Source organism: Leopardus geoffroyi, chromosome A1 (genome assembly GCF_018350155.1).
Source record: "Leopardus geoffroyi isolate Oge1 chromosome A1, O.geoffroyi_Oge1_pat1.0, whole genome shotgun sequence".
In the NCBI taxonomy this organism is placed as follows: Eukaryota; Metazoa; Chordata; class Mammalia; order Carnivora; family Felidae; genus Leopardus; species Leopardus geoffroyi.
Window position 1 is genome coordinate 86,312,599 of NC_059326.1, and position 15,154 is coordinate 86,327,752.

The window sequence follows — 15,154 nt, forward strand, 5'->3', positions numbered from 1 at the left end:
AGAAAATGAACATTATATGAATAGACACATGCAGTACCCAATCTTTGTCATTAACTTTTCACAGTGTAATTCCACTGAGATCCATTCAAGTTCATTTATGTACCAATACTTTCCTTTTTATTACAAGTAATAAACCATAGTACATATGTGCACAGTTTGATTAATGACTCACCCCCTGAAGGACATTTGGAGTATTTCAAAGTTTTGACTATTACCAATTAGCTTTATGAACATCTGTAAACATTTTATGTGGACATAATTTTTATATCTCTGTGAATATTCTCAACACTTACAATTATTGTGTCATGGCATTTGGATGTTTATTTTTAGTAGAAATTACAAAATTATTATTTTCAGAGTCTGTGTACCATTTTACATTCTTATTAGCAATGTATGATTGATCCAGTTTATCTTTACAAGTATTGGCATTGTTACTTAAAAACAAAACAAAACAGGGGTCCCTGGGTGGCTCAGTTGGTTAAGTGTCTGCCTTCAGGTCCGGTCATGATCTCACCTTTCATGAGTTCGAGCACCGTGTCAGGCTCTGTGCTGATGGCTCAAACCCTGGAGCCTGCTTTGGATTCTGTGTCTCCATCTCTCTCTGCTCCTCCCTTGCTCATGCTCTGTCTCTCAAAAATAAATAAATAATGAAAAAAAAAAAAAAAACAAAGACCCATTACGTTAATTTGTTACAAAAGATGTGTAATGATATCTCATCATGGTTTAATTTCATATTTTCTTTATGGCTAGTGATGTTGTACATATATTCAATAAGTGTTTACATACCCATATATGATCTGTGGCTAACATAGAGTAACCATAAATCAGACCTGTTTATGTTGTTTGGCCCAGTTTTGTAACTAGTATATATTTTTTTCATTTTTACTCTTGATTTATGATGTTTGTGATATATTACAGCTAAAATATGTAGCTCCCATGCTTACTCCCAAAGGTAGGATGAAAGGAGAAGACTCCCTCTATTAAAATTCATCCCCGAAACACCCTCTCTCTCAGGATGTTGAGGTCCAGGCATCTCACAACCTCTGTACTTGTGCACAGAACTCCTGTCTGCATTATGTGACATTGTTCATGTTTGACTTCTGCCAATTAAGAGAACTTGAATGTCACTAATTTTGTTTTCCTTGAAAGAGTAAAAGAGTGGTTTAAATTCTAATTCATAAAATGAATCTCCATACTGAAATGAAGAATTTAGGGTTAAAGTTATCTTCATTCTGTAAGGAGATTGTTTCATCGTGTTGTCAATAAACCTGCTTTAATCTTCTTCCTTATTTGATCCTTTACTATTTGAAGCATGAGTCAGTTTGTTCAGAGTCCACTTACTTCCTGCTTTCACTTTGCCCTATGTGAGTGGCCTAACAAGTTCATTTTCTGTTTGGAAATCACATTCACAGTGTTTAAGAAACGGTGTGAATATAAGTGAACCGGAGTTCAGGACTGTGATCCATGATAGTTCATGGGAGGACAGAGGTATGACCTTCCAGGACTGAGACCCCCAACTGGGATGCAGCTTTATGTGTGGGCATCAGGGCACTTCTCACAGTTCTGCTTCCCTGGCCACGTTCAGGTAAGTAGGACAGATGAACAGATGTGTTTTTCTTTACCCCAGTTCTTAGCTCAGAAATCTTTTCTTTTTATTTCCCTAGAACATTCCCAGGGCTCCAACTCTTTTCTCATTACATGGACCTGAAGACCTGAGAATTTTCTCATGTAAGTGTCTCTTTCTGTCTTTTTTTTTTCCTTGGCCTTTCTATGTCCCTTTCCTTTTCTATACTCTTTAGGATAAAATCATTTAATTATGCAAAGATGATTTGATAGTGTAAATAATATGAGGAATATATCAAAAATGTTCTCATATCTGCCCAGTTTATGTGACACATTTTCTAAGCTAAAGGGAAAAGTCAATTTGCTTTCCTGAGGGATGCTCTCTGCCCACTGCTGCCAGATCCAAGAATCAGAAACTTCGGGATCTAATGGCCATGTTGCACCCATCTCTTGGATGGCCCTTGTCAGGGTTATTAACTATTTTTGGCTTTAATAAATGCCTTTATTTTTATGTGAGTGTATTTGAAGTAAGATTGAATATCATTTCCAAAATGGAAACTTCATGTTTAAATAGGGTTGTGAGGAAATTGTTCCAATGGAGAAGACATGCAATTGTCAGACAGCAGGTTAGTTGAAAGAAGTACATAGTATTGCATTTCATTGCAAGTGTGAACAGTGAAATAAGAATACATTTTATTTTATTTTATTTTATTTTATTTTATTTTATTTATTTTTTAATTTTTTTCAATATATGAAATTTATTGTCAAATTGGTTTCCATACAACTCCCAGTGCTCATCCCAAAAGGTGCCCTCCTCAATACCCATCACCCACCCTCCTCTACCTCCCACCCCCCATCAACCCTCAGTTTGTTCTCAGTTTTTAACAGTATCTTATGCTTTGGCTCTCTCCCACTCTAACCGCTTTTTTTTTTTCCTTCCCCTCCTCCATGGGTTTCTGTTAAGTTTCTCAGGATCCACATAAGAGTGAAAACATATGGTATCTGTCTTTCTCTGGATGGCTTATTTCACTTAGCATCACACTCTCCAGTTCCATCCACGTTGCTACAAAAGGCCATATTTCATTCTTTCTCATTGCCATGCAGTAATCCATTGTGTATATAAACCACAATTTCTTTATCCATTCATCAGTTGATGGACATTTAGGCTCTTTCCATAATTTGGCTACTGTTGAGAGTGCTGCTATAAACATTGGGGTAAAAGTGCCCCTATGCATCAGTACTCCTGTATCCCTTGGGTAAATTCCTAGCAGTGCTATTGCTGGGTCATAGGGTAGGCCTATTTTTAATTTTCTGAGAGACCTCCACACTGCTTTCCAGAGCGGCTGCACCAATTTGCATTCCCACCAACAGTGCATGAGGGTTCCCGTTTCTCCACATCCTCTCCAGCATCTATAGTCTCCTGATTTGTTCATTTTGGCCACTCTGACTGGTGTGAGGTGATATCTGAGTGTGGTTTTGATTTGTATTTCCCTGATAAGGAGCGACGTTGAACATCTTTTCATGTGCCTGTTGGCCATCCGGATGTCTTCTTTAGAGAAGTGTCTATTCATGTTTTCTGCCCACTTCTTCACTGGATTATTTGTTTTTCGGGTGTGGAGTTTGGTGAGCTCTTTATAGATTTTGGATACTAGCCCTTTGTCCGATATGTCATTTGCAAATACCTTTTCCCATTCCATTGGTTGCCTTTTAGTTTTGTTGGTTTTTCCTTTGCTGTGCAGAAGCTTTTTATCTTCATAAGGTCCCAGTAATTCACTTTTGCTTTTAATTCCCTTGCCTTTGGGGATGTTTCGAGTAAGAGATTGCTACGGCTGAGGTCAGAGAGGTCTTTTCCTGCTTTCTCCTCTAGGGTTTTGATGGTTTCCTGTCTCACATTCAGGTCCTTTATCCATTTTGAGTTTATTTTTGTGAATGGTGTGAGAAAGTGGTCTAGTTTCAAACTTCTGCATGTTGCTGTCCAGTTTTCCCAGCACCATTTGTTAAAGAGACTGTCTTTTTTCCATTGGATGTTCTTTCCTGCTTTGTCAAAGATGAGTTGGCCATACGTTTGTGGGTCTAGTTCTGGGGTTTCTATTCTATTCCATTGGTCTATGTGTCTGTTTTTGTGCCAATACCATGCTGTCTTGATGATGACAGCTTTGTAGTAGAGGCTAAAGTCTGGGATTGTGATGCCTCCTGCTTTGGTCTTCTTCAAGAATACATTTTAATAGAACAAATTCATATGGATTTTAACGAAGGATTTGTTAGTAAAAAGTAATATAAATATACATACTTTGCAATAGAATAACAAAATTTAATTCTAAAAATATATATGAGTTCTCTACTTCAGAAACAACATTTATTAAAAATACAAGAAAGCGGGGCGCCTGGGTGGCGCAGTCAGTTAAGCGGCCGACTTCAGCCAGGTCACGATCTCGCGGTCCGTGAGTTCGAGCCCCGCGTCGGGCTCTGGGCTGGTGGCTCAGAGCCTGGAGCCTGTTTCCGATTCTGTGTCTCCCTCTCTCTCTGCCCCTCCCCCGTTCATGCTCTGTCTCTCTCTGTCCCAAAAATAAGTAAACGTTGAAAAAAAAATTAAAAAAAAAAATACAAGAAATCAATTAGTACTGGGACATCTGGGTGTCCCACTCTTAATTGGACACTCTTAAGTGTCCAACTCTTAATTTCAGCTCAGATCTTAGATTGAGCCCTGTATCAGGCTTTGCATTGACAGAATGGCTCCTGCCTTAGATTCTCTTTCCCTATCTCTTTTTTCCTCCCACTTTCACACACTCTCTCTCTCAAAATAAATAAATACACTTAAAAAAAGAATCATTAGTATATTAGAAAATAAATTTGTTAAATTAATTAATTAATTAATTAACTTGAGACATAATTGAAAAAATGCTTATTATATTCTTTGAAGTATTATTTTTAAAATTAGCTCTATTGAGGTAAAATTGATATATAAAAATGCACATATGTAATATATAAATTTGTGAATTTGGACATTTGCTGTTTTTTGTTCTTTAATAAAATGTTCAATCAGGTACAGCCACCAGAAGGGATACAGGAGAGTTTCTGGAAAACAAAGCTTTTTTTTTTTTCTTTTTTTTCTTTTTTTTCCATATGTTCTAGGGAAACAGTCATATTCCATGAAAGGGGTTTCATGGAGAAAGACAAAGGAAGTGCCAGAGGCAGATAAGCTAAGCAGTTTGAGAGTCTATACAGTGGAAGCCTTATGGGCAAGTATCCTTAGTGGAGTGAATGTGGGACACATAAAATAAAGGCCAAATAAGTTTCTGCATTTGAATATCACAAGGTCCTAGCGTGAGGAGGGCAAAAAGGGAAACTTGTGGCAAAAGCTAGCTTATCACAGTGGTGCCTGTGGTCACCTGGGAAAAGTGCTCCCTAGCCTTTTATGGACTATTGAGGTAGCAGGAAAGCATGAGCTGTAAAAATTTAGAATAGAAAGGCAAACCCCTGTGTAACAATCACCACAATCAAGTTAATCAACATATATAGACTTCCATAAATTTACTCTTGTCATGCTGTTTTTTATAGTGTGTGTGTGTGTGTGTGTGTGTGTGGTAAAAACACTGAATTTGAGTTATACCTTCCAAACAAATTTAAGTGCACTATCAGTATTGTCAAGTGTACATCCTATGTTGTAGCTGATCTCTAGATCTTATTAGTCTTGCCAACTATGAATTTCTCTTTAACTGAAAAAAACAAAAAAAAAAAGAAGTGGGATGTAATTTTTGTTGGTGTCCTTGGTAAACAGTTCTCATGTTAAGAATGTTGCAGGATCATTTAGCAGGACAATCAAGAAAGAATTGTTGAAGCATTTTATGGCCCAACTAAGTATGTTTATTTAAGTAGCATGGGGACAGGACCTGTGGGCAGAAAGAGCCACACTTTTCCTTTAGGAATCAGGTGTTTATATGCTTAGTGCTCAAGGGGGAGGAGATGTGAAGGGAGTATTCAAACATAGGTGTTTTCTTCAAATACCTATTCATAAAGCTACTTTTGCAAGAGTTTTCTGGGGCTTATCATTCAGCTCAATATTAACTATCATGAGACAGACAGGCAGTCATGACCCCCTTTAGGAATATAGTAACCAATCCATAAATATGGTCCCTCATTGAAACTACGCAGGCCACAGCTAAGCCTTCTGGGCTAAAGGTGAACATTTTCCTGCTTCTGTCATCATTTCCCTCTGACCAATTTTCAGTCCTTAAATTTTTAAGATGGTTGAAGGGCAAAGGGCTCATCTTCTGTAACTTCTTCAACCCACAACCAGGAAGAGGATGTAGGGATGTCTCTACATATGGACTGAAATTGGTCACTATCTGTCCTATAAGTAACTATTACAGAAAGTAATTGTAGTAGGGTCCAGAGTGGTCATAAGAGTAAATTTGTTACAAGTAAAAGGACCATCTGACAACTGGGTGAAGGAGACATGAGAAACTTGCATGTATCTCAACAATAGGAGAGAAAAAAGTGAAAGAGACAACATATCAGGATTATTACTGTAATAAAAATAAAACAAGGTGACAAGAAGACCTTTCAGTGTAGACCTAGTTCACCTCTTGCCCAGGAATTTGACCAATCATTAAGTGACAACATAGGGTCTTTAAGAGCACCAGTTTGGTTATGTATATCAGTTCAGTAATCCTGTTACTGTTTTGTTATAATCTGTAATGTAGATGCAACTTTCCACTCTAATAATATCATATGTTCCTCCTTGTGCTGCTGTTAAGACATCTAATGTCTTTCTATTGTGTAGAATCAGTCTATGCATTTGAGCTACTCTAGAATTTAATAATGTAATTGTTTTGTGAGTTATTCAAGACTTTAATTGTGTGTTTATCAAGGTGTGTGCTATATGATGGAAGAAAAAATAGATGTCAGATGGTCATACCATTAAACATGGAACTTGTTGGTGGTTGTTTTAGGTATGGAAGATTAGCTTGACTTGTGACAGTGCTACAACCATGCATCCAAGCAAAACCTATAGCCCATTTCCTAATCCAGCCTGATGGAAGCCATGGCCACTAATTTGGCCCATTTACAATTGTGTCCCATTAGATGTTAGCAATGTGATGTCACTGGTTGCCTTGTCTAGTCAATAAGAAACCAATTCACTGCCTTTAAGATAAGGGTATCATCATAGGCTTCTGGGGGCAGTCATCACTTTGGTGAGTAATATTGGCTCATGAATCAAGTATATGGTTTTTCTGTTGCCAGCACAACAGAAAAGGCCACTTAGTTGAGTTTTCTTATTGTGGGAGTAAGCCACATATATCCATCCCATATCTGATATAATTCTTCCTGAATATATTGATAAGAAGGACTATGTAGATGGGGGATGTGTGGTAATGAGCCTATCTGTTGGTTGGCACATTCAGTTAAAATTTTAATAATCTAAGGGTAAAATAAAGGCCTCCTATGACCCAGAATGTCGCATGTAATATTTAGCATAGAGCAGCATGAAATATTATATTTAGTAACAGAAATATTCCTATTAATACTGGTATTAGGATGACTTTGTGTTAGGTTTGGTTAAAGGTGGCCACCCTATGCTTGTCTAAGCCTCTATTTGCAATTTTACATTAAAAGAGGTGGATCCCAGAATAAATATGACTGAGGGATAAAAGTATTAAGAAGACTTCTTTGCCTGATGTCTAGCCTTAACCATATCATACTTTCAAGGAATCACTGGTAAGTGGGAAATGACTTGTCCTGGGAGATAAGGGCACCCCAAGTTCATTCTCTAATCAAATTATAAGGAAGATGGGGCCATCCATTATGTTCACAAGTTCATAGTTAAACCCATAGAGTAGGATATGTTCTGACTTTTAAGGAGCGGTTTTCTTATCCCAGTAACGTGGAATTGATTAAGGTGACCACTGAGTTACACAATTGTTGGGAAGCCCAACCCATTGTCCAGATGTTTAAATAAGCATATGTCCACGGGGCTCCTTTTATTAGCTACAAAGTAACAAGCAACATTATTTTTATGAGAGTTGTTATGGCAGTCTCTCTGAATTTTACCTCAAGTTGTCTTGTCTTGCTTAGGCAGATAACAAACACTTAAAGACAATTAATCAAAACTAGAATCTAATACCCAAAAGGATAGGTTATTGAAGATATGTTATAAAGTATATGTTTCTCTCTAAATTCACCTTTATTTTCAGAGATAACCAAACCAGGCCTAATCCGTTTGTGAAATAATTCCAGTTTTAACAGAATTTGGTTAATTATTTACATAAGTTCAGCAAGAATATTGATAGATCATATAGATCCTTTAAAATCTGCTTGCTGGAACTTTTTATAAAAAGTCTCTAGATTGAAATTTTAATAACCTCTTGAGGCCACAGCCAAGCAAATATTTGTTATCAGACTTGCGTGCAACATCTGCAGATTTGGGTGTATCCCTCTTCTCAAGGTCTCCAATATATCCTGGAAATACATTTCCTCCAATATATGCAGGAAACCTGCATCTGCCAAGAAGCGACATTCTCTACTCATCTGGTAAGGCTGCTGGGATCTCTATAAACAAGATAATCAGGCCAAAATTCTCAAGGGGCTTTATTGGCTTCAGAAAGTCAACTTTAATTCGTTAAAGCTATCTGGTCATATCTGAGTCTATGCACATCTCTCTCAAATATGACATTCCAATCAAAGCCTTTGTAATATAGTCAGTGTTTCCAATGGTTTCCTGTTACCAGGAGACCAGATTCTCATGGGATTCATTCAAATGATTATAAATTCCATGGAAGAAAGAACACTCACTGAGAGTTTCTGAATTCTGCAAGGTTCAGGTAGGGAGAAATGTTAAATTCTTCCATTTATTCACAAAAGGATATTCTATCATCGTCAATTCATTCAGTTCTATGTTTTTAATTTTTGTTCATTTAAAATGCATCTTTCGGGGCGCCTGGGTGGCGCAGTCGGTTAAGCGTCCGACTTCAGCCAGGTCACGATCTCGCGGTCCGTGAGTTCGAGCCCCGCGTCAGGCTCTGGGCTGATGGCTCAGAGCCTGGAGCCTGTTTCCGATTCTGTGTCTCCCTCTCTCTCTGCCCCTCCCCCGTTCATGCTCTGTCTCTCTCTGTCCCAAAAATAAATAAACGTTGAAAAAAAAAAAATAAAATGCATCTTTCCCATTTGTTCTGGAAATTCGTACTCAGGTCAGTTTTATGATATTCAAGGTACCAAAACACTGTATTTGTCAAAAATCCTTTCTATGAATCTCCTTGAAGATGAAACTCATTTTGCAATAGCATTAGAATAGTAACTATAAAGGACAAAAAAAAATCGGAAAATACATGGTTAAAGATCTTTTATGAGTGTTTAATATAATGCAATTAATTGACAAGGAAGTCTGGTTATTTCTGTGATATACATTTAAATAATACAAGTAATGACTTGCTATCCAGTCATATTATAAACTTCAGGAATTTCATATATTTCCTAGAAGACCTCTAAATTTATGCATAAAATACAAGCTAAAGATTATCATTATTGGCTCGACAATGTTGTCCAAGTAACTATACATACCAAATAAACAGGTGTAATTAGTAAAAGAAAAAAAAAAACCTTCATTTAAAATTAAAATGTGCAAAGCTTGTTAAAACCTTCAAAAAATTTTAAAGCACATGCTGATAAATTATTATAGATAATTACAAATCTAATATTTAAACTTAACCAAGGTGACAATAAGGGAATCTATAGGAAATCATATATCGGTTAGCAACACTTTGCTCCTTCCACATTGGGAAGTTTTATTTTTCTTTTCTTTTTTTTTTTTTTTTTAACTAAAATTCTCCACACCCAATGTGGTGCTTGAATTTACAACCCTAAGTTTAAGAATCTCATATTCTACCTACTGACCCAGCTAGGCACTTTTTTAAGTAATCAAAGACCTGATAAAGATAAAGTGTTGGTTTTCTGGGCAGATAAAGAAAACACTGGTTATCTGGACAGACAAAAAAAGAAAAACACCTTTCTTTATATTCTTATCAAGAGCAGACCAACAATCAAAAAATACACAAACAAAACAAAACAACAAAACAACAACAAAAAACACGTAAAGAGGAAAAGTATATTTCAAACTTATACCAGTGTAACTTTAATTTCTTTCATTACAAAATTACTCCTGACCACATATAAAATTATTTTTCCAAACGTTCCCCCCTCACAATTTTTTGGCAGGTTTCTTTTTCATTCAGATTTTGTCCTAAACTTTTCCTCTAGAAACAACCAGTCTCCTTTTAGGACAAAATTTCTTTTTTCCCTCAACAATATGCATTTCCATTCCTACACCATTCTTATTAAAAACATATACTTGCTTGCATACAGAGTTGCTTCCCTGATTTCCATCAGTCTTAATTACACTTAGCAGAATTTTAACTCTTACACACTATAGTCTCCCAGAAAATTAAGTAAGAACCAATTGTGAACTGCTTCTTAAACCAGAATTCTTGGGATAGGAAATTCATGAATACATTGTATACTTCTAAAACCATATGTTTTTCCATAATACATTTCTTTCAAAAAAACATAACACATGTTTTCCAACAGACCCAAGTATCTTCAGTTTCTCTGCATTAAGAAGCCAAGCACAAATTTATGTTCAGTAATCAATGCTTTACTACTTTATTTTATTTGGACAAGACTAAGATATCCAATGAATTCAGTCCAATTTATCATTTAACCAGAAAAACTTCAAAGTGTGCAGTTACCAAAGATTTTGAAAGTTATGAAAAATTTTATATATAAACATTTTAATTTATTTCACCTACTTGTTTTTTTTAACAATTACCCATGAAAAGTTTCAGACAGACAAAACTAGCATCGTTTTAAGTCATCTTTTTGCTAACAAATTACAATAGAGATCGCATGAGCTTATTTCACTTTTAGTAAACCTCGGTAGAATAAAAGATATATTTAATGCTGATAAATCTAAAGACAAGTCTACTTTATAGAACTAACAAATTTATGTGACTTTAAAGATTGATTATTTGCACCTAGGTCAACTTAAGTGACTGTCAACTTGTTCCCACTGTCCATATAGACCCGCAGCACCTGTGGGGAGAGGGATACATTGCCTGGGGGCAATCACTGCTTGCACCACCCTAGTAACATAGCAATATGATCACCAACATAGAATTTCTATCAGCCTCCTTGTTTCGGAATTGTTTATGGAAGTTTCAGTACATAGCCATGTTTGCTTTAATTATTGAATTGTTTTAATCATTGGCCATTGATGACTGAAAATCTTCAGGCCTCTTTCTCTCCCCAGAGACTATGGGATGGGGAATACAGCTCTCCTCCTGTAACCCTCTAATCCCATGGTTCATTCCCTGGAGATTAGCCCTCATCCTGAAATTATCCAAGGCCCCATCATAGATCACCTCAATAAATGAACTGAGGTGTGGCAAAAGGGGATCATTACAGATATCAAAAAGACACCACTATCGTTCAGTAAATACCAAACTTTTAGGAACTTTGTGTGGGGAATAGAGGATACATATACATATATATGATACTGTAGGCATTTTTTCAGAAAAATAAATAAGATTCAGCCTATTACAATTTTAGTCATATTATTGTTGATAAAAATGACCCAACCTGTGTTAGTTGAATATTTGTGTGGTATATTCAAGAAACTTTTAATAATCATCACTTGAGTTGGTGAGAGAGAGGGAGGACTGTCCTGTAAGAAAAGAATAAGGCAGAGACCTTATCATCCCCCTCACTCTGTCTACCGATTCTTAGTAAGTAACAATTCTTAACAAAATTAAGAAAGAAAAAAGAAACCATGAATCAGAAAACCATGATGGAAAAAGAGTTTAATATGACAGTTTTCTTTATACTATGAGATGTTTGTTTCATCATATGACCAATAACTGTGCTTTATGTTTCTTTCTTCTTTATTCCACACTGTATTACAGAAAAGGATAAGCTAGTCAATTAGCTCCCTACTTTCACTTTTGATACACTGGGAAGTGAAAACCGGTGAGCCATTTTCTACTGTACAATCATTTTAGCAGCATTTCTGGAGAAGTTTGAATGTGCATGAACCAGACCACAAGGCCGTGGCCCTTGAGCATCAGGACAGAGAGGTCTTAACCTCCAGCACTGAGAACATAGACTGGGTTACAGCCTTTGTGCTTGGGCATCAGTGCCTTTCAGCTCTCTTTCCTGCTTCTATAGACAGTTGCAGGTGAGAGGGAAAGAGAAACAACCATTCTGAACTTTACACTGGAGCTCAGTAGTCATTTTATTCCACAGACTGTTCCAAAGGCTTCATCTATTTTCCCATTTCCTAGACCAGAAAACCTGAGGATGATTCTCATTTTATCTGTCATTCTATCTCTGCCTTTCTGAATATTTTTCCTTTTAGATTTTTTTAATATTATTTATTTATTTTGAATTGAGGAAGAGGCCAAGAGAGAGGGAGACAGAAAATCCGTGTTGACAGCATGGAGCCTGATGTAGGGCTAGATCTCATGAACCCAAAATCAAGAGTTGGATGCTTAACCAACTGAGCCAACTACGAGTCTCTATGTTCATTTTGATTTGTGCTTATGTAATGTCCAAAAATGTCTAGAACTCATCCATATTCTTCTAAAGTACTTGACCCCTATTTCTCAAAATTATTGTAATGATAAATTAATTCAGTTATGCAAAAATTATTTTTAAGCTGTAAACAATATAAATATGCTATAAATCACTCTGAGATATAAATACATGTATCATTATATTAGTTTCAGATGTAAAGCATAATATTTTGATACTATATATTTTGTAAAATACCCACAATAATAAATTTAGTTAAGTCCATTACCTCATGTAATTATATCTTCTTCTTGTGATGAGAATATTTAAGATGTACACTCTTAGCAACATTCAAACATATAATACAGTATTATTAACTATAATTAACTATAAACACTATAATGTTAAAACTGGATATTTTTACACATTCACATTTCACAATTGAATTGATCACAATTCAATTGATCACATTCACCCATTTCAGCCATCCGTACCAACCCCACCTCTAGCACCCACCAAAATTTTCTCTGTATTTATGAATTCATAAGATTTTTCTTTCTTTGTTTTAGATTCCATATATACGTGAAATAATATGCTATGTGTTTCTGACATATTTCATTGAGCATAATGTCCTTGAGGTACATTCATGTTGTCACAAAGGCAATATTTGTTTTATGACAATAATTTTCAACTATATATATATATATATATATTTATTTATATAAAATATATTTTATTTACCCATTTATCCATCAATAGACACTGGGGTTACTTATATGTCTTGGATATTATTTTTAAATGTTGTAATGAAAATTGCAGCATGAGGAATACATATATCATTTTGAGTTAGTTTTTTAAATTCCTTTGGAGAAATATGAATAGGTAGAATTGCTGTATCATAGAATAGTTCTTTTCTTTTCTCTTCTTTTCTTTTCTTTTCTTTCTTTTCTTTCTTCTTTCTTTCTTTCTTTCTTCTTTCTTCTCTTTTTGGAAACTATTTTGTTTTCCATAATGACTACACCAACTTAAATTCCCACAAATAGTATGCAAGGGTGTCCTTTTCTTCACAACCTCATCAATACTTATTTCTTCTTGGTTTTCTCCTTCCTCTTCTGCTTCCTTCCTCCTCCTCCTTCTCCTCCTCATCCCCTTCCTCTTCCTCCTCATCCCTTCCTCCTTCTCCTCCTTCTTCTCCTCTTTCTCCTCTTCTTCTTCCTCCTCCTCCTCCTCCTTCTCCGTCTCCTCTTTCTCCTTCTTCTTCCTCTTTTGTTAATTACTATTTTAACAGAAATAATGTCTCCTTGTGATTTTGATTTGTATTTCCCTACTGATTAGCAACGTTGAGCATACTTTAATGTATGTTCTGACCATCTAACTCTTCATTTGAAAAACGTCTATTTACCTTCTGTTCACTTTTTAATTGTATATATATATATATATATATATATATTTTTTGCCATTGGTTGTATGTGCTTTTCGTACATATTTTGGATATTAGCCCCTTAACAGATACATGATTTGCAAATACTGTCTTCCATTTAGGACATTGCATTTTCAATTTTTCTTGATGGTTTCTTTTGCTTTACAGAAGCTTTTTAGTTCAATACATCTCCACTTATTTATTATTGATTTATTGCTTTGTTTTTGGTGTCAAATTTAGAAAATGCCAAGATCAACAAAGGAAACTAAGACTTATGTTTGCTTCTAATTTTATGGTTTCAGCTCTTACATTCAAATCTTTAAGCTTTTTTTGAGTTATTTTCTGTGTATGATGTAAAATAGTGACCAATATTTACTCTTTTGTATGTGGCTGTTCAGTTTTTCCAGCACCATTTATTAAAGATGTTGTCCTCTCCATATTGTATATTCTTGACTTATTTGTTGTAAATTTACTGACTATCTATAGATGAATTTATTCATGGACTCTCTTTTCAATTCCATTGACTGTATCTGTTTACATGCCAATATATTAGTTTTAATATTAATATGGCTTAGTATACAATTTGAAATCAGGGAGAATAATGCCTCAGATTTACTCATTTTTCTCAAAGTGACATTGGCTATTCAGGGTCTTCTGTGGTTCCACAAAAATTTTAGGATTATTTCTTGTACGTCTGTGAACAATACCACTGAAATTTGGATAGAGATTGTATTGACTCTGTAGATTGCTTTCAGTATTACGGATATTTTAGCCATATTAATTATTCTAATCCATGAGCATGGTAATCTTTCCCTTCATTTGTGTCTTCAATTTCATTTACCATTTTGTAATAGTTAAAGAGTACAGGTCTTTTACCTCCTTAATTACATTTATTCCTAGGTATTTACTCTTTCTAATGCAATTGTAAATGGAATTGTTTTCTTTCTGAGGGATTGTTATCAGTATACAAAGGTACACTAAGTTTTTGCAGAAGATGTTGTATCCTAAAGTTTTAGAGTTTGTACATTAGTTCTAACAGGTTATAGTGGCATCTTAAAGGTTTTCCATATAATATCATGTAATCTGCAAATAGTAACAATTTTGCATTATCTTTCCTTATTTAGATGCCTTTAATTATTTATTTTCCATTCTCAATTCATAACTGGAATGTCTAATGAAATGTGAATAAAAGTAACATGAGTGGGCAATATTGTCTTGTGCCTGTCTTAGAGAAAATGTTTTTGGCTATCACCCTTAAATACAATAATGTTAGCTGTGGGGTTTTCATATTGAAATATGGACTTTATTATGTTGAGTTACATTACCTCTATACCCACTTTGAGACTTTCTATCATGAATGGATGTTGAATTTTGTCAAATGTTTATTTTCCATCTAATAAGATCACCAAATGATTTTTATCATTAGTTTGGTTAATGTAGTGGATTACATTATTTGAAGTGTTGATGTTGATCCATCATTGGATCCCTGAAATAAGCCCAACTTGATCATGGTGCATAATCATCTTATATATTCCTCAATTTATTTTGATATTTTTTTGAGGATTCTTGCCTCTAGATTTATCAGTGATTTTGGCTTCTGATTTTATTCTA

At 35.1% G+C, this 15,154-nt stretch overlaps 1 protein-coding gene across 1 annotated transcript in view; it reads left to right on the forward strand.

Moving 5' to 3' along the window:
- Positions 1-2,158: 2,158 nt before the first annotated feature.
- The window catches only part of LOC123576804 (butyrophilin subfamily 1 member A1-like), an 81,705-nt gene continuing 68,709 nt past the window's right edge, over positions 2,159-15,154 (forward strand). Inside the window, exons 1-2 of the mRNA XM_045438210.1 lie at positions 2,159-2,189; positions 4,696-4,802. Of these exons, the coding sequence (XP_045294166.1) occupies positions 2,159-2,189; positions 4,696-4,802 (138 nt within the window). The remainder of the gene's footprint in view (positions 2,190-4,695; positions 4,803-15,154) is intronic.